At 37.2% G+C, this 24975-nt stretch overlaps 1 protein-coding gene and 1 pseudogene across 2 annotated transcripts in view; both read left to right on the top strand.

Moving 5' to 3' along the window:
- The first annotated feature begins 977 nt into the window (after window positions 1-977).
- LOC128201743 (uncharacterized) lies at window positions 978-8468 on the top strand (annotated as a pseudogene).
- Window positions 8469-11490: 3022 nt separating this feature from the next.
- Window positions 11491-24975, top strand: part of LOC113516935 (uncharacterized) — a 68056-nt gene continuing 54571 nt past the window's right edge. The window contains exons 1-2 of one of the 2 annotated variants that reach the window (XM_052899600.1): window positions 11491-12088; window positions 24698-24821. In XM_052899600.1, the coding sequence (XP_052755560.1) occupies window positions 24793-24821 (29 nt within the window). In that variant the 5' untranslated portion in view covers window positions 11491-12088; window positions 24698-24792. The remainder of the gene's footprint in view (window positions 12089-24697; window positions 24822-24975) is intronic. The other variant, XM_052899597.1, reaches the window with a different exon arrangement.

Consider the following 24975-nt stretch of genomic DNA (forward strand, 5'->3'; position numbering starts at 1 on the left):
GTTTTTTAATACCTTACTATTGGAGAATTATAAAAGAAGACATCTTCATACATCAATAATTCTAAAACTTAACAATCGTAACGCTCGTGACCATACTAAACAATCTTGAAAAAAAATATGGCGCTTTTCCTTGTTTAAATATGGATATACAAACTTTTTTCTGACGATCAGGCTCTGTGACTTAGTTCATTTGCCTTTCCCGTCGTGGAAAATTGTTAAGAACAAGATAAGTTTGTTCATAGATAAATTGATAGCAGTTTGGATAGCACTATTTAAGAAAAATTATACATTGTGTTTTGGTTTAGAAAATATGTATCAAATTGAATTAGACAAATATCAATTTCACTAACTAAATGTTGAGACGTTTTTGACATTCAATTTAGGCTCTATTTATATAATCATAAGTAAATACTTTAATTATATAGACAAAGCATGGAATATAAAGAGTCAAATTTTAGTCGGACAACTATCAAATTAACTGACATTTTTTTAAATTAAAACAAACGCACATTTTTCTGTGTTGCAACTAATTTGATTAAAAATTTCCCAGGTTTTTAAACTGGAATTAAGTGTGTTTTTTTTCGGATATAATATAAATACAGAAATATACAATTTGCTTCCAAATTAATATACATGTATTAAAAATTGCGGCCATTTCCAATTATTTAAAACGAAAACATATTTTAGGTTTTTACTCAGATATGGATCTTAATATTTAATAAACTGGGCACATGGAAAGATGATGAGACGAGAATGGTACGGTACGGTGGAGACTACGATGTAGGGCGGCAAAATCTTAAAGGAGGGATTGTTTATGATGAATTCCTTCTTCCAAAAGCGGCTACAAAGATAATGGACCTGGGCCAGCCCCGACGGATAAACAAAAATATGAGATAGACTTCATCATTACGACAAATCACCATTTGTTCAATGATGTCTTAGTGATCAATAGGTTTAAAACCGAAAATGATCCCCGAATGGTACAGACATTGAACCTGAATATTAGAATAGAAAGGTTTCGTCTAATGAAGTACGGAAAGTCGAAGATCTTCGTATGCCCTTATCGAAAACCCGAGAGTTTTCAACTCGAATTGTCGACTCGCTTTCAGTGTCTGATGAACTGTGAACCGGACTATATCAATAATAAGTTTTCCACTAGGTGACTGTCCAAGCAGTGGAAACTAAAATTTGCAAGCCCCAACGTTCAAAAAGAATCCAAAAATTCTCTAATCGCACTCTAGATCTTATGAGGAAACGGCGTGAATTATGGTCCGTCTTCAATGTCTGCGTTAGAATATAGGCAGCTTAATAGGCAAATCTCCAAATGTATACGGCGTGATATACGCCAGTGTAATACTGTATACCTTGAATAGGCAATAGAGCGAAATCAAGTCGCCAAAGTGCTCGCTAGAGGTTTGGCTATTGAGCGAAGCTAATAAAGTCGAAGACCAAGAAGTTGAGTTCTGTGGACAGCTGTATAATTATCATTATAAAACTACCATATGACCTTATTGTACCACATTTTTTGCAATAAAATTCATTCATTCATAAAACGTCGTTAACACCACATACTAATGCGAATAACGACCAAAGAGCTAAAGTCACCCGATACTATAACGATGACATCTTGGACATCGATTTACAGGAAATTGAAATGGCTCTCAAACAACTTAAAAAATTGCAAGGTACGGAGGGAGAACTGAATTACAGCAAAGCTTCTGAGAGCGAGTAAAAAACCGGTACTTCTAGTCCATCAGAGGCTATTTAATTTCGTCATCCATAACGGTGTTACGCCCAAGGCGTGAAGCAGAAGCGCGGTAGTCCTTTTCTTCAAGAAGAGTGATATTCTATTAAAGAACTATAAACCGACATCCCTTCTGAATCGCGTTTACGTACTGTTTTCGAGAGTTTCCTTTTTTTTTAACTAGGGTGAAAATCTTCAGAAAGAGACCCATCCGCCGGCGGGACGACGGATGGGTACTGTGGGATTTTTACCTACTAAAACACCCCGGTATTCCTCTCAGCGCCGTGTGCCCGTGCCGACGGCTCGCGGGTGCAGTCTTGGGCGTTACCAGCAGCGCCGCTCCCCTATGGGACCACTCCAAGTAGTGCGCCGGGAATACGCAGCGCACCCCTCCCGGATCTCTAGTCTCGTGTTGGGCTTTGAATGTATCCCGCCATCCACATCCCGGAGATCTACTTCAGAGCCAAGGGACACCCAACGGCGCTAGAAAGCGCCGCTAGGTGTCTTTCCGCTCCCGCGGCCATCTCGTACCGGAGCACGAGCCTTCCGCAGTCGCCTGCATTTGGCCATGCCACCCACGACGTGGTCCGCCTTCCGGCTCGCTGCGGCCCAAACGCCGCACTTGGGTGATGACGCCACACATTTGGCGGACTTGTGGCCCGCTTGTCCGCAGCGGAAGCAAAGGATGCCTCCGCTGGTGTCGACACTCGCGGTTCACCGCTGTGCTACATGCCCGAGAAGCAGGCAGCGGTAACACCGCATGGGCCGCGGGTCCAGAGCGTGCACCCGCGCCATCACCCAGCCTACCTTGACACGGCCGCCTTTGACCAGTGCCTTAGCGGCACCGACCGGGCAGCGTACCCAGGCGGAGTCAGAAACCGAGGGGACGCGACGGATGTCCCCCGTTTTTACAGAGGCCTCGTCGCAAACTCTCTCCTCACTTTCAGGGTACTTCCCTCGATAATAAGTCAAGTCTGGGGATTCTTGGCGTCGATAAATCTAGCGGCGTCCAGTTTTGCGGTCATCTAGAGGAAAAAGCTAAGGTAGTTTCCAAAAAGTTGGGGGTGCTCAATAGGATGAGACGGTATTTCACGCCGGAACACCGCCTAAAACTGTATAAAGCTCAAGTGAGGCCACACATGGAATACTGTTCTCACCTGTGGGCAGGAGCGCCACAGTACCAACTCTTTCTGTTAGACCGCATTCAAAGTCGGGCACCTCGAATTGTTGACGATCGGCGTCTTACTGTCCGACTCGACCCACTGAGACTGCGTAGAGATGTTGCATCTCTGTGCATCTTCTACCCAATTTATCATGGGGAGTGCTCTGAAGAATTGTTCGGATTAATACCTGCTGCTGATTTTCACCATCATACAACCCGCCATAAACTAAAATTTCATCCCAACCATGTGGACGAGTGGCGGTCCTCCACCGTGCATTTTTCAAGGCACTTTCTCCCACGCACAACCACTCTTTGGAATCAACTTCTAGCAGCAGTATTTCCGAACCGATACAACATCATAACCTTCAAGAAAAGAGCATATTCCTTTTTAAAAGGCCGGCAGCACACCTGCAATGCCGTAGGTGTTGTGGGTGACCATGGGCAGCGGTAGTCACTTACCATCAGGTGAGCCGCATGCTTGTTTGCCTCCTGTGTTGTAAAAAAGAACCCCTGCGCGCGCAACTGCGGCAACGACTTCGGCAGGTGTAGCCGAATCGTCAAGGTCTCCCAAACGCAACTCGGCCGATTTGATCGGCCCGGAGACCTTGATTGCACCGTCGGGCAGGATTTCTGTCAGCTTGGAGGCTAGCAGATCAGCCTTGTCACCGGAGTTGGCGCCTAGTACCTCTAGAATACGTGCCCCTGTGACGCACAGTTTGAACCTGACCGCCTCGATGCCCAGCTGGTTAAGCGGAAGTTTCCTCCGCGCCTCAGCCATTATCGAGTGGTAGGTCACTCCTCTGTCTTCAGCTCCCGGCTGCAAGGCAAGTATCACTGCCGAGGACTGGGGTCCCTAAACCACCTCCTCTTCTTTTTAAGCGCCTTTTTACTGGGAGCCGTCCCTGCCTTCCCCGCCTGTTGAGCGGATCTCGTTCGAGTCTTGGTCCCAGAGCGACCACCACGCCGGACAACCGTCGCTCACGTCTCCGACCCTGGTGGCGGAGCACTACTAGGGCCAGCTTCGACAACGAGAGTCAGCTGACCTGTTGAGGCCTGCTTCACTTTGGCAGCCTTTTCTGCCCTAACTGCGAGAGGCTGCGAGGCGCTCTTTGGCGCTTTCCTCTTCTTGGGCAGCTTTTGGCTGCCTATTTGCGAAAGCCGCTCCTCAATTCCGGCGAATCAACTGCCAAAAAGTTTGCTGATTTGCCGGATGATACGTGCCTCCATACCCTCATCGGGTGGAGGGGCCGCACCCAGCTGTAAAGAGGCCGGGGCGGCAGGCGAAACCACCGCAGCCACAGGCGCCGTAGGTGTTGGTACGGCTGCCCTAGCCTCCGCCAGCTCCTGCCTCACCTTACGCAGGTCCTGGCGGTCCAGCACGACCTCCTGCCGCAGCTCGGAGTTTGCTTTTTGCGCCTCCTTTAGGTTGCGCTCAAGCGCCTGGTTACGCGCCATGAGCGCTGCCGTATCAGCGTTGACGTTGGATGACAGCGCCCTGCGCAGAGTAGCAATCTCCTGACGTTGCTGCCCTATCTTCTGGCGCATGCCGTCCATAGTGACCCTCTGGTGGGCAAGCTCTTTTGTCAGCTGCTCCACCGTCTTGAGGAGTTCCACGTTCTCTCTAGTGGTCGAGCGCTCTACAAGGGACAAGGAGGAATCGCGAATAGCGAAGATATTCTCCTTGATTTCCTTCACAATCGTCCCTTTCAAGTTGCCCGACCGCTTGACAGCATCCAAGATCCGGAGTGCCCTCTGGTCTATATCCAAACCCAAGGTATCGGCTGGCCGTGTATCCTCCTCAAGAAAACGAGGAGTTTTCAGGCGGGCCGAGGGTCTTGAGCTGCCAGCGACGGCGGTCGTCGCTAGCCTTTCCTTGTCTTTGGCGGAAGTGAGCGTCAGAACGACCATTGCCTCCTTCAATTCTGCTTTCGCGGAAGTCTTTTTCTTGGCGGCCGCAGATGCCGAAGACGGAATTTCGACGATCTGCACCGCGTCCTCCTCATCACTGTCTGGACCAGTTTTCCGCTCTACTAGGCGGCGCTTGCGTCTAGACATCTTGCCGGCTGGCCCGGATGTCTTTTCGCCTGCGACGTCACTCTCTAGCTCTGAGTAGAGCGAGAGAGATGACGCCGTGCGCTCAGTGTCCTCCTCCTCGTAGAGCGCGTAATATTCGCCGAGGAGCTTCTTGCACTCCTCCTCCCTCTTCCTGAGCTCTCCTTCACCACTTTCGCTGCTACTACCTCCCTGGCCTCCCGGTGCCCCCCCCCTCCCCCAGATACACGGGGCTGACCACCCCCGGCTTACTCGGTGCGGTGGTGGCGGATTCTCCACCCACTTTGGGTGGTACCGCCCTAGGGAAATCAGTTTTACGATTGGCCTTCATTTTAAATTGTCCTTTGACGGGTGAAGCTCCGAACTCCCAACAGAAAAGGAAACAGAAAAAACAAACAAAAGACAGACAGAAAAAGGACAGAAAGATCGAACGAAAAGAAAAGTAAATAAAACCAAAAACGAAGAGAACTAAAAAGAAGACAAAACATAAAAAGGGCAGATTAGACGAATCGGCAACTCATCGCGTCCCTACGACCATCGACTTTTGTCGAAGGAAGAACCTCCAAAGTCGTCGACTTGCCCCATCCGAGACGTCGGAATATTAGCCGTCGGTAAGCGAATTATCTAAAGAGACGTCGCTTATCGCCATTGCCCGGGATGCACTGTCCCCAGCCATTGTCAGCCACCGTTTCCGCCGGACGAATCCACCAGAACAAGTGACCACACAATAGCCAGGGCGCACTAGGTTTTCCGACCCAGTACCCCTTCGAGAGTTTACTGACCAAACTTCTTACGTGCAAACTCAACGACTTTCAGCGACCCGAACAAGCTGGCTTTCGAAAGGGCTTTAGCACCATAGACCACATACATATGCTACGACAGATTATACAGAAGACCGAAAAGTACAATTTGCTACTATGTCTAGCATTTGTGGACTATGGGAATGCCTTTGATTTGGTCGAGACATGGGCGGTACTACAGTCCCTCCAGCGATGCCAGATTGACTATAGGTATATCGAAGTATTGAAGTGCATGTACAGTAAGGCTACAATGTCTATCTGAGTAATGAACAGAGTATGAAAACCATTCCAATGCAGAAAAGTGTAAGACAGGGTGATGTCCCCGAAACCCTTCACAACTGCTTTGGAAGATGTGTTTAATCTTTTGGACTGGAAAAGATATGGTAAAAACATCAATGGTGAATAAATCACTCACCTTCGATTTGTCGATGACATAGATAATCATGGTGGAATCCCTGGAGAATTTAAATATTATTTTCAATTACCTCAATAGTGTTTTTTAGGAGGTAGCTCTTAAGATGTACATAGACAAGACTAAAATCATGTCTAACGTCCATGTCACACCTATACCGGTAACGATTGGGAATACTACGTTTGAAGTTGTCGACCAGTATCTATACCTGGGACAACTCGTTTGAATAGGTAAGTGCAACTTCGACCGAGAAATCAACCGACGAATTCAAATCAGCTGGGCAGCGTTCGGAAAACTACGCCAAATCGTTTCATCCATAATACCTCAAAGTTTGAGGACGAAGGTCTTTAACCAGTACGTGTAGCCAGTGATAACTTATGAAATCGAAACATGTTTCTACACGATTGCCCGTATGCAAGAGATTTAAATTACTTAGCAAGTTATGGAGAGGGCTATGCTCGGAGTCTCTTTGCGTGACAGAATCCGAAACAAGGATATCCGCAAAAGAACTAAAGTAACCGACGTTGCCTGAAGAATAAGCAAGCTGAAGTAGCTTTGAGCTGGTCACATAGCTCGAAGAACCGACGAAGAAAAATGGTTCTTGAGTGGCGACCCTGTACGGCCAAACGCAGTGTAGGACGATTTTACTGTAGATGGAGTAACAACCTCAAATCCATTGCAGGCAGTCAGTGGATGCAGGTGACTTAAGTCCGTTCCTTATGGCAGTCTATAGGGGAGGTCTATGTTCAGCAGTGGACGTATAATGGCTGAAATGATGATGATGATGATGATCAATGAAGATAAGCTTCATTACGAATCGTTATGGACTGTTTATCTGTATTTTTTTAATAATTTATAATATTTTTTTTACAATTAAACCTTATGATAATTTCTCTCATACTTAGGTAACAAATACGTGGGACACTCAGAAAGTTTTGCGACACTAAAAAAAATGTTTTATGGGTAAATATATTTTTAACACATCTTTTCAAAGTACTCTCCACCAGTTTCATGCATCTGAACCAGTTTTCGAAATACTTTTTCGAAAACTGGTTCAGACGCTAGAACGCTGCATCCGGCGACAAAAATTTTATACCTTTGAGATTTTTCACTGCTAGCACGTTTTTTTTCGTAACAGCCGTCAAAGGGCAGACCAGAGGGAGACTTTGTACAAAAGTCGATTGCTTGGGTACCTCTGTCCCATTCGTGTTTCAACCGTGAAGCAGTTGTGTTTGCATGGCTGTGTTTCGGTTTGAAGGGTGGGATATGGCGTGAATTTACTGGGTACAGAGGAATAACACCTGAGTCCTCAGGAATGGCAACGCATGGGGGTATCATGGGCGAAACAGTATACTCTGTTATGTCCATGGTACTGCTCGTGTCTATGGGCGGCGGTTACCACTTTCCATCAGGTGGGCCGTCAGCTTGTTTGCCATTCTAAGTTCTATAAAAAAAAAAAAAAAAAAAAAAAAAAAAAAAAAAAAAAAAAAAAAAGGGCGACCACTTCTTTCTTCATCCCTCAAAGTTAGTCAACTGCGCTTAAATTCATTATATTAACGATACACGGTTGCCTTAGAAGGGCCTTCATCCATGAATGCTATTTCAAGTTTATCGTACGATTCGTCCAGTTTCAGGCGACACTTAAAATCGTAAAAAAACCATAACGCGAAAATGTTCTCGACGCAAATCCATTTTTCAATGAGACATGGCATGACAATTTTAATTAGTTCGCAAAAAATGTGAAAGGAAGTTTTGAATTTAGAACGTACCTATTTTTACTTATAAGTAATCATATTTTTAAATAAATTATAACTGTCCAGTCTCACATACATAAAAACTTTTTCACAATACTTTCTGATTGACCTGGTATTATGGTAACCTTATTACGCGGTATTGATAATAAAGTTGATCTGTTTTTAGCGAACATAAGTATATACAAGTATATACAGCTAGTAATGCGTCATGTTTGACGCTTATATAGAAACTGACTGACCTTTTCACATTATGTATGTCAGCAATTTCTCAGAATAATAGTAATATTTTTTTTTTTTATTTCCATCTCCCTTCGTAAGAAGAGAGCATGGTAAACTAATCCCCGACAGAAGTACAGTTGGCTAGGAGCCAGGGCGCCAAGAAGAGAAACAAACGTATTATGCGGGTAGTATTTAAGAGCACCGTTTTCTGTATCTTTCCCAAGAGTGAGCTGCCTCGGAATTCTAACCGTTTGAGGTATTGTTTCAGATTGCTTGTGTCCTAAGTCAAGATATTTCCACTTCTTCCCGGTTTCAGCGGGATTGAGCCGATTCCCGGTTTAAGCGTTTCTACGACATCAACCAAAAACATCTTCGAGTGTATCTCATTCACGAGACCGTACTTGAGACTCAAGTACGGTCTCGTGAATAAGAGAGCTCTTAAGTTGAAAGCTAACTCTTGATGGAGTGAAATGTACAGGCTCATAATTGACGACTTCGGGTGATGCATTCTGTGGAGGGTCATAGTAGTACGGAATATTCAATCCAAGGCTTCTAGATTGGTTTGAGACTATCTGAGTACGCCAAAGTGTAAAGGAGTACGGATATGACCCAGCCGTTACAAGCTCGGATTTTATTCGCACCCGACAAGGAACTTTTGAGTATTTTTGAAAGGCGCACAAAAAATCCTTCGTAGACTGTTTAAAATCTGTCTCTCACACACCTATACTTTGTAACATGCCCGGATATCGATATGTTTCTACCTCGGAGAGGCTTTTGATATTGGAGGGATCTGTAACGATCCCTTCAGATTGAGTGATCCGCCCCCTCTGCACATGGAGGACACTTGCTTATTCCGAGCTCAATTTTAATAGAACTGCTATAATTGTTAACGATATTTAGCAGTTTTCTCAGACGTTCGATGCTCTGAGCTAGAAGTTTCAAGTCATTCATGTACAAAAGATGAGACACTCATGTACATACCTCCTTTCCGATAATGACATTCAGTTCCCAAATTCTCCCATAGAGTATTAAAAGCATTTATTAACGAGCAAAACCAAAGTGGATTCAAATAATCGCCCTGAAATATTTCTCTCTTAATCTCAATCCAGTCAGCAGCATCCGTTAATCGCTTGCTCTGGATGGTAAGGATCGTCGTCCTTCACGTATGCCTAAAAGAATACTCGAACCGTATTATCGTTTTATATAGTTCGAGTATCTTCTGGAGTTATAACTGAGGCCTTTTAGATAGAATCGAACGCTTTTTTACAATTTATGCAGTTGGCGCAGAAATTTCCAATTCCGCTTAACCACGTGAGCAGCAATAGCATCAATGTGGAACAGCTCCTTCGATTCGCGACTGCATCTTCTACAACCATTCTAAGCGCTAAAATGATCTTATTTTCGTACATGACAAAAGATTTAAGCGTTCAGGACAGATGTTAACGATTTATAATTTATCGTAAGTCCAAACCGTCTTTAAAGAGTTTTTTAGTACCTAAAGGGATCAATTAACTACTTATGAGATGGCAGAAGTGTATAGATAACAACTGTGTATACTTTGATTAATTAAATATATTTTATAAAAAATAATTGACTTTATATTCCTCCCATACAAAATGCCAATTTCATATGTAAGAACCTAATATATCTGCTCGGTAGCGCCATCTGTCACTCTTTTGGCTCAATAGAAAAACAGCATTTAGGCATTATATATGACTATTTAGATACTTAACTGAGTGGTTACTATTTTAGTTACATAAAAGTTTATAATAGTTTATGTTTCTGATCTAACTGTTATTGATACGCCAATTTTTTTTTTCATTCCATATTTAAATATTAATTTTTTATAGTATCAAAATTATTAATTGACGTAATAGCATTTTATATATTAATCGATATTTAAGTTCAAGTTAAATTGTTTTAATGTTAAAATCTTCTAAACTTAGGTTCAAATTCTATCTAAACCGCAAATTATTAATAAATTTATATATTTAAATAAATGTGTATGATCAAGAATCCTATTAATAAGTATTTTGTAGTCATAACAATTGCATGGGCGATGGTCCTGGTCAGTGTTTCCCAACCTTTTTTGTGCCATGCCCCCACTTGAAAATTTCTAAAATGTTTATGCCCCCATACATAATTTTTCCCGACAAAGTTTACTTTTTGACTCTAATCGCCCAGTTGATATTTTGGTAATGTCAAACGAAATTATACCTAATAAATATTTATAGTATTTTTTTATTTCCGGTTTTTGGTTATTTTGGCACCGATATCTACTCGCAACATTTCAATTAAATGGTTCGGAGCAAAAGAGTTAAAATCGCTTCGAGTCAATTTTTTAATTGTCTCCCCTCCCCTTAACTAACAAATTGTAAAAAAATATTATATAATATATAATTTAAAATAAACGGGGCGTGGGCCCACCACGCCCCACGTTGGGAAACATCGGTCCTGATGTACATTAAGTTGTAGGTAGATGAGTGTCATTAAATACTATTTAATAGTTTAATCCCTAGATTGAAGGATTGTATCATTTTGACATCTGTCATATGACATGTACGTCAACATCCAATCTAAAAACAAGGCAATCGATCTTTATACAAAACCAAGTAGAAATTAATTTCCAAATCATGTTTAACAAATTCTCCTGATTTTAGGAATTTTTTATTACAATTACTTGCAACACTAAAAAATCGGTCATTTCTTTTTCTATTAAACATGTTAGTTTTGTCAGATATGTCAAATATAGTTTGTTTTAATATAATTTGTTTTATTTGTTATAATTATTACTTTAATCTTCTATATTAATAAGTCTGCCTTAGCAACCAAGTTTTGTTGAAATGACCATAAATACTTTAAAATTGAAATAAGTAAGAGATCCAAATTATTAATAGATTTTTTTATTTAAAATAAGCAAAATATTATATGGTCGAGTCTGTTCATAGACTTAGTATAACATTTATTCACGTTTATCATGCTTAGGTTGTTATTAGAATTACAATTTTATTTATGATATTTATTTATTAATTGCTATTATTATTTACCAATTACGTACTTTCTATCTTGAATATTCTTTGCAAAATTTTGCGGAATCTAGTTTTTAATAATTTTTTATATCTCTTATGCATGTATATATTGACATTAGAGTAATACTTTATAATAGCAGTATTTATTTAAATAGAATTTATTTGCTTTATAAAAATGTGGCGCCATCTACACTTTGCTTTGCGGAAGATTATTATAAGAATGGACTGCGTTTCATTTATTCGTATAGAAATTACAATATCTACAGTATAGAACAATAAACATAATATAATAATTTGTACATAAATATAGTGTCTCACACTTTAATGTAATTTATATTATCCAAAAATAACATTTTTACTTAAGATCAATGCAAAATAAATAATTTTTTTCGACAGGCAGCCCTGCTCTTAAAAAAAATAAAAAAGAAGAGTGAACTGCGAGCTTGCTTGACTGCGTGTCACGTTTGTACTAAATCAAAAAAATGAAATGCTTTTGGTTTTATTTCAACAAATTCTCAAGTGAATTGTAATTGTAAAAAAGTGTTATGAGTGCATAAAAGGGTATTAACCAAGCTAGTTTTACGTGAACTATATTTGCGCCTATTTTTAAAAACAATATTTTCATGTACCTGCCTTACATACCTATTGTGCGACCGTGAAGGTTGAGAATGTTACGTCATTTTGGTTTTAGTGAGTGATATGAACTTATTTATTTTGATTTCATTAGGGGAAGTGTTATTAACAAGAAAAGCCTCTGATGTTGTGATTAGTTCGAGTAAGTGTTAAGTGTTATGAATGACTAAAAGCACCGATATACCGGCTGCGACAAGATGCCGCCATGTTATTTAGTTTTCCTGTCAACCACTGATCGCGGTTACCCCTGATACACTTTGAGTTTTTATCTCAAAAGAAAACTGTAAGTGAACTTTTATCTTCATACGTATTTCACGTTTTCCGTTATTTCTTCTAGGCATTTACAAGCGTTTGTTGTTATTGGTAATGTCTAATCAAAATTTATTGTTTACCGTCGTTTATTGACTGTCAATGTAATGACGTCATTGCGTAGAAAAAAAATATTGTATTCGCAAAATAACGTGTGTATTATGATCGTATTTAAAAATTTCATCGAAATTTTTGTATCTTTTCTAGGTAATGAAATTATGCACCTTATTCAAGGTTTCAACTTAGCCTTGATCACATCGCTTGTTAGGTTATTTTTTGTGCCTTTAACTATTACCACCTAAAACAATACTTAGGTAACTAAGGGTAGTTGTTAAATTTCAATTATATTCTAACCAATTTAACGTATGAAATTATTTTTTTATATATGCCATTAGTTTGTGTCATTGTATATACTGTTATTATCATATTAACTAAACCTTTATCTAAAAGCATCAAAGTTTACCTATTTGTTTTTGAAATTATTGTTAAAAACAAGTTAACAATAAAAAACTTTATTGTTATTGTGCCAAACTTGATTTGTAGGCTAGCATTATGTGATATTTCACAAATTCAGCAATTTCATTATATAAAGAAAGATGATATGCTTTTTTCATCACACATTTTACATTTGGATGAAATTTGGTTCTCTCTCTCTCTCTTTCACACACATATATATATATATATATATATATATATATATATATATATATATATATATATATATATATATATATATATATATATATATATATACAGAGAGTTGGTTTAAGAAACATTTACAAAATATTTTATGGAGGAGCCAAGCCGAGGGGTTGAAAGGTAGTAAATATGAAATATATATAGTTTTCCTTAGATAATGCAAGTTGTCTTTTAGAAAAAAAAAATTTCAATTTGAGTAGAAATTTATTTCATTGTAAAAAGCATATCAGCTCTTTTTATCACTTAAGCTAGCAATTCCCAATACAATAAATAATGGGCTTGCTATATTATTTTACCTACTTTCTCTCCTTATCCCAATATAACAATTATTTGACTTTTATTGTCATTATTTAAAGTAGGTTCTTAAATCTAAATAAACTATATGATATTAAATAATAAATATTCCTGCCTTTCAGGCAAGATTTGCTCTAAATCTAAAGGCTAAATAAGAAAAACTAGACTAGGTATCATCAAATTGAATTGAGGTGCATGAAAATTAGGTGGTGTTTTTTAATTGGTGATAAAGAAATGGTAACCAATAGTGCAGACAGGGCACCAGTGAGGGGTGATAGGTGAGGATGAAAGCAGGTTATTTGGCCCATTACGTCAAAAGCGGGAACCACATGGAGGTTGACCTGACAGGGTGTATTGCTGGTAATAGAGCTGTTAGAATTGGGTGGTGCTTTTTTAATGGATTATAATGGAATGGTAATCCCACCTGCGCTAATGGCATAGTCTGGCGGGGCACCAGTGAGATATGGTAGGTGAGAATAAAAGCAGATCAGTTAGTCCATAGGTTAGAATTCAGCACAATGGTTTCGGGGGGGAGGGCACGTAGAGATTGACCTGATAGAGTACATTGGTAGTAATGGGAAATAGAGGGGGGAAAGTGATTGTTGGCAATGGAGTTTGACAGCCCTATCAGGTAGATAGACTGGTCAGGTAGAATAGACTGGTAATGTCAAATCAGGTAAATTTCCACATGATTCACCCTGGAAACTATCGTGAACAATTCTAGTTGAATTCATCACAATGGGCTAACTGACCTGCTGAAGATGATCATCAGTCATTTATCACTGGTGCCCTGATAGTGTATACTGATAGTGCAGAAGGGGTTACCATACCATTATGACTCTTAAAAAAAAATGGGAAATGGTAGTTTGCATTACTAACAATCCTCACCTCACCAATTAGGTGGTGCTAGGTGCTGTCCCTTATCTATGTAGGTATAGTGTATAGGTTAAAACTGTCTTGAATGTGGATGATTTTGTAAAACACCTCATAGTGTTTCATTACAATTACTGTTAGATACCAATAATTAACTTTTTAGCTTTGTCAATGATTTATTTATCTAACTGTATAATTAAATGTGATGTTTTCAACATGAATTGATGTTTACAATTTTTAATAATAATTTTTCTTTATAGAATTGCTCATATTTAAGTAAAAGGGATGAATCGGGCATCATATTATTTTAAATGTAATTTGAAAAGTGTTCAGTTTTGTTGTGTACATATACACACTTATATTACAGCCATATATTCTTTATGACCATTTCCTCAATAAATGGCTTTATTAAAAAAAAAAAAAAAACTATGTATTGACATAGCTATTGAGCTACTTTTTGTCCATCCTCTAACAACAATACAAACTGCACATAGACATTTTTTTAATTTTTTTTTTTATTTCAATTTAATATAGAAATAAATTTCCCCATTTTTTTTATTTGTAACTAGTCTCTCATGCCACTTCATATTGATTGGGATAAAAAATAGCCTATATGCTATTCTCTATATATTGGAATGGGCACAAATTAATTTTTACATCAATAATATTAGTACGGATGCCAATAAAATTATTTATTTGAACAAATGTACACAACAAAGGCATTAATATTTAGTTAATGGGAATATACTCAGCATGGTACTAATAACAGGTGGTAAATATTGATTAGATATATCTTTGAATTCTACTTTTTTCTCATTGTTACTTTAGTTAGGTGATATAAATAAAATTTTAAAACTTAAGTAACCCTTGAAATGCCTGGACATATTTTCATAAATTGTAGCTAAGAATCATACTGATCATGTCTGCTTTGAAACAAAAAAAAAAATTGTGTCATAATCAGTATATTAATTTAGGAGATATGATTTCACAGACAGACACACATAGACACATCAAACTTATAACTCCTTTTTGTAATAGAGGTTAAAAATGGCCAACCATATAAATTTATTTATGTTTCATTACTTTTGTAGTTTATTTTTTTTAACCTGAAAATACAAAAATGCAGTATTAACTATTTTATGGTGTCAAATATTTATTATCATCATCATCATTATCATAATTATCATAATTATCATCATCATGTCAGTGGTAATATTTCTGCACACATTGCTTTTCTAGCATTGATAAAAAATAAAAAGATCCTTTATTTCTGAATTACAGTTTCTCTTTAAATTATACATAATTTTTCAATTATTGTTATTTCAGCCCTTAACAGTCCACTGCTGAACATAAGCTTTCCCTATAAGGGGAGTTTCGCCAGTAGTTGCCACGCTTGGCAGGCGGGATGGCAACCACAGTTAGGCTTTTAGATATGTTTTTAGAGAGATACTGCTGCCCATCCCTCACCTTCCCTGAATTCTCTTACAACACCCATGGGAAAGGAACAACCTATTTTATGCCAGGGTACACACAGCGAATATAATTAATAATAGTTATTAATATCTGCAACATTTTTCAGATAGTTCTTGAACATATTCTTCTGAATATTTCATTATTGGTTATTATGTCCTGTAGTTTGTTTCCATCCAGCTTTTGGGCAAATCATATTGCTAACTTCTTGTTGGTTTTCCTTTGTTTTTTTTTTTTCTATCATATCAATGTTGTATAAAGTATATGCATACTACTATTATATTTACTGTCACTTAAGACTGCACATGTGTTTAGTGACATAGATATTTGATAGATGGTTTTTTTTTTTTTAAGAAAAGGGCCATTGCTTTTGTCTCATATTAGGATATCTTTCTCTTACATTTTCTAATCTTGCATGACTGTACTAGCTTTTTAATTTCAGAGCATTAAAATAAAGCAGTTTTATATTTCATTACCTAGAAACTAAAGTTTTCAAAAAGTTCCTAACTAGGTTGTTTAATAAAAGGAAGTATATCTGTATTTTTTTTAATGGGTGATAATGGAATGGTAACCTCATCCGCGCTAACGGTATACACCGGCGGGGCACCAGTAAAGGATGATAGATGAGGATGAAGCAGGTCAGTTAGCCCATCGTGACGAATTCAATAAGAATTGTTCACAATGGTTTCGAGGGAGAACCACATGGAGGTTGACCTAATAAGGCAAATTGCTAACAATGGGGCTATCAAACTCCATTGCTAACAATCCCTTTCCCCCCAGTATATCTGTATTATCTTAATCATACAGATACATGTTACACATAGATTACCTACATATTTTCCATATCATTATTTCTAAACCAGGAAATCCTGGCAGTAAAACATCTTATAAGCTATATATTATGAGGTAGTTATTAAGTTATAATACACAAAATAATAAACCAGTCAGGTGCAATTTTAGAAAATACACCAAGGGCTGCATACTAGTTAGGTACTGGATAATTAAAAATGTATAACTGCAGATACAGATAATTAGTATCTAGACCTGTGGATATGGATCTCTATTTTTATAAAAATAAATAGTAATCTTTAATAGATAATAATGGAATGATAAGCTTCTCTATGATATCAATATATGCTAGTGGGGCACTAGTAAGGGTTGGTAAGGGAGGATGAAAGTAGGTTTGGTCCATTGTGTGTGTGTATTTTATAAAATCTTTTATTACATTAAATCTGGAAATAGAATCATATAAATTTAAAACAGTCTAATTTTCATAAAATATGTAGTTCACTCAAATATTATCATGTACATAGTTCACTTAAAAGAACCAGATTGTGCTGAAATAAATAAAAACACACTATCAGATGGTTCACAGTAAAAGAACTGGACTCGTCTTTCGTTTTCTTCTTTCCTTTCCTTTTTTCTTTTCCCTTTATTCTTTTTCTTCTTTTTTTTTAGAAACTAAAGTTAGGTACTAGGAATATTTAGTAGTTATATTACTTATACGATTTTTCCTGATAATTAACAATCCTTTCTGAATTGTTGGGACAATTATATTATAGGAAATCATCATCCCACCTTCTGTGTAGACTGTGCATTTTTATTTAGTAAATATATATTTAATTTTATATACCTACATCTTACACTTAAAACTTTATATAGCATATTTTATATGCATTATAATAAAATATATACTTGCATTTTCCAATCCATCCAATACCTACAATAAGTTTCTGTTATTTTAAGGTAGTAATAGATTATCTGAAATCTGAATGATAATTCAAATAAATTATATGTATGGTAAACTTTGAAAATAAAGAGGCATGTGACACATTAGAAAATATGAGTTAACAACAAAAAACACAAAATTATTAATGACAAAACATTCAATATCATTTCAAGGAGAACAGGAAAAAAAAACTGAAAAATAAAGACTAAAAGGTAAAAAATTGGAATATGATGGAGGAGGCTTTTACATTCTTTGGGGAAACATACCCCAAAAATACAAAATATTGTTAAAACATTATAAACTTGTAAAATATGGTAAATAAAATTATAATAATAACAAAACAATTACCTATAAATTAGAATCTCATAAACATAATGATATTTAATAAGGTAAAAGGTCATTTCTAGATCTGCTAAAAAAGAAGTTTTTTTTTCTTGGATATTTGCAGATATTGGATATTCAGCACATCACTATTTCATATATAGATATAAGATTTTATTGATTTTGTCCTTTATTTACCTTATTTATAAAGTAGACACCTAATAGTTATTACTATTAAGACTGCAATCCTTTACTTCTTATTTAGCCCAAATTATTGGTTTACAGGGTATTACATAACTAAGTTTCTGTTTTTAGGGTTTTATATATATATATATATATATATATATATATATATATATATATATATATATATATATATATATATATATATATATATATATATATATATATATATATATATATATATGTATGTATGTATGGGATGATGACAATGACAATGAAAAAAATTTTCTAACAGGGTTACAGGTATTGAGGTTTACATTATTATTATATGTAAGAATACATCTTTATGAAATATAATTATTTCAGATTTTCTGTTTCACAAACAGCCCTTTTGGATGACATTCCACTTAAGCTAATAGTTTCATTTAGAACTTATTAGTATTCCTTTTGTTTCTGCTAGTATAGAAAATAAAAATAATCAAAAATATAAGATTTTCAGTTATTCGGAATACCTCTGATTTTATTTGATTCAGATAATCGAGATTCTACTATATAGTGCTGTGACAGACATATGAGTAAAGTTCCATTAAAAACCTTATGGTGGAACTTTTGGCCTTTGTACCTTTTTGGTATAGAACTCTTTTAGAGTTAACTTAATATTTCTTTTGTCATTCTACAAATATTCTTTGTACTCTTAAATTTGAAATGCCGCTGACTATAACTTCCTATCAATGTTTTTTCTATCAATATAGGTTTTACATAAAAAAATAATGGCAATGATTTTAGTGTTCAAATCTACTATATTCTTTCTAATATTGTAAACCAGTTGCCCATACTAGCTTTGCACAGTTGTATTAATGAAGAAAATAAGACCAAATCTTCCCTTTACAATATGACCATGTAAATCATTAAAATGACAATTGGGAAAAAAATATTGAACTAATTAATCAGTAACATATAACAGCTAAAACAATGTAAGGAACTGAACAAGGGAATCTCAATATTTTAGAAGATCTTATATATATATATATATATAGGCATAATACAAAGTTGCTCCAATGTTATTTTTGTTGAAAATTCAGAAACAATGTATATTTGAAATAAACTAGTAATGAATTTAAATGCTTCTTTACAAAGGCATTACTAATTTCTTCTTATTTTGCGAGTTATAGGCGACACAAAAATTTGCGACAAAAGACTTTATATGAAATGAAAATTACATGTTATCACTTGCAATTAACTCAACTTTTGTTTTATTTTCCACTACTTAATTATCTATAAATATAATTAAATTAATATAAATCAGTCATGTATCATCTTTAAAATAAAATTAGTAATTGAAATATTATTTTCAGTGCATTAGCACATCTACGAAAAAATATTTAATTTGGCAAATAAACTTAATTAAATAATGACTGAAATTATTGAAACTTTAGGTTGACAGTCTTTATAGTTTAGGAAAATATCACGAAGTCTGGTGTGTGAAGAACAGCCCTATGTGCCATAAAATGTTCTGAGGACTATTACAGAGGACTAATATTTTTTATACAAAAAATTTCATGAAGTAAAATAATTTAAAATATTTGTTAAATACTGTAATAAAAAGTGTTAATGTTCACATTGAACAATTACTTTAAATTATTATAATTTAATCACTTAGAAATTTCATATAGAGCTAACAATGAAAAAGTGTCATCATCCATTTAGATTCGAATTTACGAGTTTCGTATCGTTCGCGTTCTATTGTACGTCATGAGTAATTAATCATTTCAGCTATTATACGTCCACTACTGGACATAATCCTCTCCCATAGACTGCCATAAGGACAGGCCTGAGCTACCTGCAACCACTGACTCCCTGCAGTGTATTTCAGGTCATCACTCCATCTAGTGGGGGGTCGACCTACACTGCGTTTACCTGTATGGGATTGTCACTCAAGAATCTTTCTTCCCTATCGGTTCTTGGTTTTTTAAGCTATGTGACCAGCTTATTGCTACTTTAATTTGCTTCTCCTGTGAGCTGCGTTGGTTACTTTGGTTCTTTTGCGGATACCCTCGTTTCGGATTCTGTCATGCAAAGAGACTGCGAGCATAGCCCTCTCCATTAAATTTAAGTAATTTGAAGCTTTTGCAATCGTGTAGGATCATGTTTCGGTTTCATAAGTCATCACATAAACACTTACTAGTTAAAGACTTTTGTCTTTAAACTGAGGTATTTTGGATGGAAAGATGTAGCGTAGTTTTCCGAACGTTGTCAAACCGAATTGGATTCGTCGGTTAAACTCTTAGTGGAAGTTGGACTTACCCATTCGGACTTGTTCCGGGTATATTCGTCGACAACTTCGAACGTAGTGCTCTTAATCGTAATCGGTATAGGTGTGACATGGACGTTAGACATGATTTTAGTCTTGTTCATGTTCATTTTAAGACCTACCTGTTAAGAAACACCAAATCGAAATTTAGTGAAGAATTTGCCGTAGATGTTTATACCATATCTTTTCCAGTCCAAGAGCTTGAAAACATCTTCCATAGCCGCTGTATAGTTTCGGGGATATGACGTCACCCTTACACCTTTCTGCACTGGGATGGGTTTCGTACTCTAGTTCTGTACTCGGATATACATCGTAATTTTCGTTCGCCATGTTGTTTCCATCGTTAGCCTTGACCCTGTTGAGAGTAATTAGTATATTATCATTAAATATCTAAATTCAAAAATCAATGTAAAAAAGATTGGAAAGAATATTTTAACAAAATTTCAAAAGAATAAGGTATTTGGTATAAAACTATTCATTGAACCTTCACATATTCGTTGGTTTTGTGGAATTAAAATCAATAGATTTAATATTAAATTAGCTGTTCGTCTTCGATTTGGTCATTATCCATCAAAAAAATTTGCACATATAATGGGAAAGTTCTGGTCACTTCATTGTCAAACTTGTGATACCATAGATGATGTGCAACATATTCTATTAAAGTGTCGTATAAACACGAAGGAAAGAGAAGAATTCATGCGCCACTTTAACTTAATAAATTTATTGTGGTTCTTATTCAATCTATATTAACTAAACTGAACCTAAACCAGAAAAATTTGAACATCTCTGTAAATTATTAATGCCTATTAATTCTTCTCTTTCCGTGTTTAGGGAAAGTAGACAAAGCTTTATTTGAGAAATCAGTTTAGGGTACGATAGATAAAGCCCTTAAAATAATAGTAAAAAAAATATAAACAAAACTTATTACTAATATCACCAAATAATTAAAATGTACTTGGGACAACGATTTTCCTGTGTGTGGAGAAATCAGGTAAGTACACACAAGTAAGTGTACTTACCAGAAGGAGACTTTATACAAAAGTCGTTTGCTTGGGCACCTCTGTCCCTTTCGTGTTTCTACCGTGAATCACTTGTGTTTGCATGGGTGTGTTTCGATTTGAAGGGTGGGGGGATATGGCAGAGAGTTTACAGAGTATAGAGGAATAACACCCGATTCTTCAGGAATGGCAATGCATGGCGGGGGGGGGGGGGGTTAATGGATGATAATGGAATAGTAATCCCGTCTGTTCTATTGGTATACATTGGCGGGGCACCAGTGAGGGATGAATGGTGAAAATGAAAGGGCAGTTCAGTTAGTCCATCGTGACGAATTCAGTGATAAATTAGTCACGATGGTTTCCAGGGAGAACCGTTTGGAGGTCGACCTAATGATTGATAGTAATGGGAACTAACCTCCCCATTACTAGCAATCCCTTCCCTCCAAGCATGAGAGGGGGGTATCATGGGCGAAACAGTATACTCTTATGTCCATGGTACTGCTCATGTCTATAGGCGACGGTTACCACTTTCCATCAGGTGGGCCATCAGCTTGTTTGCCATTCTAAGTTAAATAAAAAAAATGCCCATATTATATCGGTTTTTTGTATTGGAATAGTAAGTCCTGTTCTTGGTGCTTTAGTAGTTCAAGCAGTTCCCATAAAATCTGTTGTACACATAGTATTTGGGATGTAGAAACACATCAGGCTATATTTTATCCTCGTTATCTAGTAGGTAAAGTCTTAACCTGGTTTAATCTTGTACTAATTGTAAAAGTACAAGATCGCAGCTAACACATGAGGAGCTATGAAGAATCTTCGTAGCAGCCTTTTTCAAAGGGCCTACTAAAGAAAAGCACTCTGTATTCTTACTAATATTATCAATGAGAAAGTGAGTTTATTTATTTGTTGCTTCTTAGTGTCTTAACGGAACAACCATACATAGCTAATAACACATGGTGTACACTGTCGGAGCACCAGTTAGGCAAGGTAAGTGAGGATGAAGCAGGTCAGTTGGCCCATTGTGACAAATTCTACACTTATTAACCACGATGGTTTATAGGAGGAACCTGTGGAGACCGACCTGAAAGATAGGTATATATTGCTAGCATTGCGACAGTGAGATCTCGTTATTACCATTAGGCCCAGATCCTACGGAGGGGGGGGGGGATGGTATCCAATGTATATCGATATCATCGAGTTGTAGATTAATGTCAGTGCTATCTAATCCCTAGATTGAAAGATTGTGTCGAGTTGACATCTGTCATAAGACAGACGAGCGGTGATATCCGGGCCCCATACAAAACGCTCAACATTGTCCATTTCCACGTAATTACTGGTCCTTTCCTTACAAGTCATAAAAAACGAATCATGCAAATCCATTCTGAAATCTTGCAAAATCGGTATTCATGCATAAAAATACGGTCCGAATTTGTATTCTGTGGGCATTTTTTTTTTAATATAATCATTTATAATTGAGCGATTTCAAGAAGATATAAGCTATTGTTTTAAAAATTGTTAATACTTATTTCCCTAATATGTGTTTTGATTGTCCTTTATTTGGCATGATATATGAATCGCATGTGCAAAGCTTACTATTTGCAATGAAGCTGAAATACACTGGACAGCAAATAAACCAGGCCACCCGCTACTTTTGAACTCTAGTCCGATTTTCTCAAAAAGTATAATACTTACAACTGTCAAAGTCATACCTGTAGAAAGTGCGTTTCATGACGATTATAATTAATGGAAGCACATTATGATTTAACAAGTAATTGTTTATTTAAAATTTTACAAAGATGAGTCGTTTCCAGTCGTGCAAATCGTTTGTTATCAACAAGTAAAAACAAATTAAAGCCGGAAACAAAGAAAAAAAATTGAAAAAGATGTTTATGATTAGTATTCAGTGTTCCTTCCTCTTGCTTTGATAACTGATAGCATTCTCGTATTCATAGATTTCACGAGCCTGACGATGAAATCTTGGGGAATTGCATTCCACTCCCCCTCAATTGCGATTCACAGCTCTGGAAGCCTTATTGGAGCAGGTACCCGGGCTCGAACCCGACGTTTCAGCTCATCCTATAAGTGTTCTATAGGGTTCAAATCCGGGCTTTGAACTGGCCAGTCCATCGTACGGATGCCAACGTCGCGTAGATATTGGGTCACCACATGAGCATTCCTTTTTTTTTTTTTTATACGACTTAAAATGGCAAACAAGCTGACGGCCCACCTGATGGAAAGTGGTAACCGTCGCCCATAGACATGAGCAGTACCATGGACTTAACGGAGTATACTGTTTCGCCCATGATACCCATACGTTGCCATTCCAGGACCATGCTAGGACTCAGGTGTTATTCCTCCGTACCCAGTAAATTCACGCCATATCCCACCCTTCAAACCGAAACACAGCCATGCAAACACAACTGCTTCACGGTTGAAACACGAATGGGATAGAGGTACCCAAGCATTCGACTTTTGTACAAAGTCTCCCTCTGGTAAACGTGAGGCCGTGCATTACCATGCATCAACTGCATATCCTGCCCAATATATTCTGCGTAAGGTACCACATGATCTGTGAGGATTTCAGAAATGTAGCGATGAGAAGTCAATGCACGTGTACGGCCCGTTGGCTTAATGAAAACTAAATCTGTATGTGCAGTTAATGAGATGCCGCCCCACATCATTACCGATCCTCCTCCATAAGCAACAGTTTCTTCGATGCAATACTGTGAATAACGTTCTCCAGGGCGACGATATACTCTGACTGACTTTGTCTCATCAGTGAAGAGTACTTCACTGCTCCAAGTCTAATCTCTATGCTCTTGAACAAATTCAAATCGTGCTCATCGGTGGGCTACTGTTAATGTTGGGTCTATTACCGCTTTTTCTGGAATCAGGTCCCGTTCAGCAAGTCTCCTTCTAACAGTATCTGAACATATGACCACTTGGCGTTCATTACGCAGACTTTGTTGGACTTGAACTGCGTTGAGTCGACGATTTCGCAGAACAGTAAGTTGGATGTAACGATCATCTGCTGCTGATGTAGCCCTAGATCTGCCCGTACCTGGACGGCCATCGAATGCTCCAGTTTCTAAGTATCGTTTGTAAACTCATTGCACTAAAGATCTGCTAATTCGAAGTCTTCGAGTGACTTCACTTTGTCCGTGGCCTGCTTGAAGTAATGCTACAGCTTGAGCGACTTCCTGAGGAGTTGTATCCATTATTAACTCAAAAAAGTTACAAAAATACACGCGTCTATGCAAATGATGGAAAACATTTAAAGAAATGATAAGAAATATCGGACTACTCTTACTGTAGAAGAAAGAACGCTGAGCGCGAATTCTAGTCAAAACAGCGCAAATCGTAAGCATTGTTTGTTGCTTGATTGCAATATAGGATGACGGTACTTTATATTAAATTTTAGTCATTTTGATCGTCATGAAACGCACTTTCTATAGGTATGACTTTGGCAGTTGTAAGTTTTATACTCTCTGAGAAAATCGGATTGGAGTTCAAAAGTAGCGGGTGGCCCGGTTTATTTGCTGTCCAGTGTATATGTGTATTCTATTGTGATAGTTGTCTCCAGCAGTGTCATGGCAACCCACGAGGATGCCATACACCGAACGATATACTCGTATGCTTACTTATCAGTTCCTATCCAGTGCGTCTTCAACTTGTTTACCATTATCAAATTTTTATTTGTTACAGGTGGATTTTTTCCTAGTGACTGTAACTGATTTGACATAGCCACGGAGCGCTTGAATCCGGCGCTGACCGGCGCCACTCGCATCAATGAATCATTTATGCCAGCGCTGGCCATTGAAGATGCAAGGTAAATTTTTCATGTTACTAATAACGTGTCTCTAGGCGCAAATAAGAAATATTTCTTTCTACTGAACTTTTTAAATAATGTTGAGGTACTTTGAAATAAAATTTGCTCTATATAAAAGAAAATGTTTATAAAAATTGTGAATATTTTTTCGATG

The sequence above is a fragment of the Galleria mellonella genome, unplaced genomic scaffold (genome assembly GCF_026898425.1).
Source record: "Galleria mellonella isolate WM207_F2 unplaced genomic scaffold, CSIRO_AGI_GalMel_v1 utg588, whole genome shotgun sequence".
In the NCBI taxonomy this organism is placed as follows: Eukaryota; Metazoa; Arthropoda; class Insecta; order Lepidoptera; family Pyralidae; genus Galleria; species Galleria mellonella.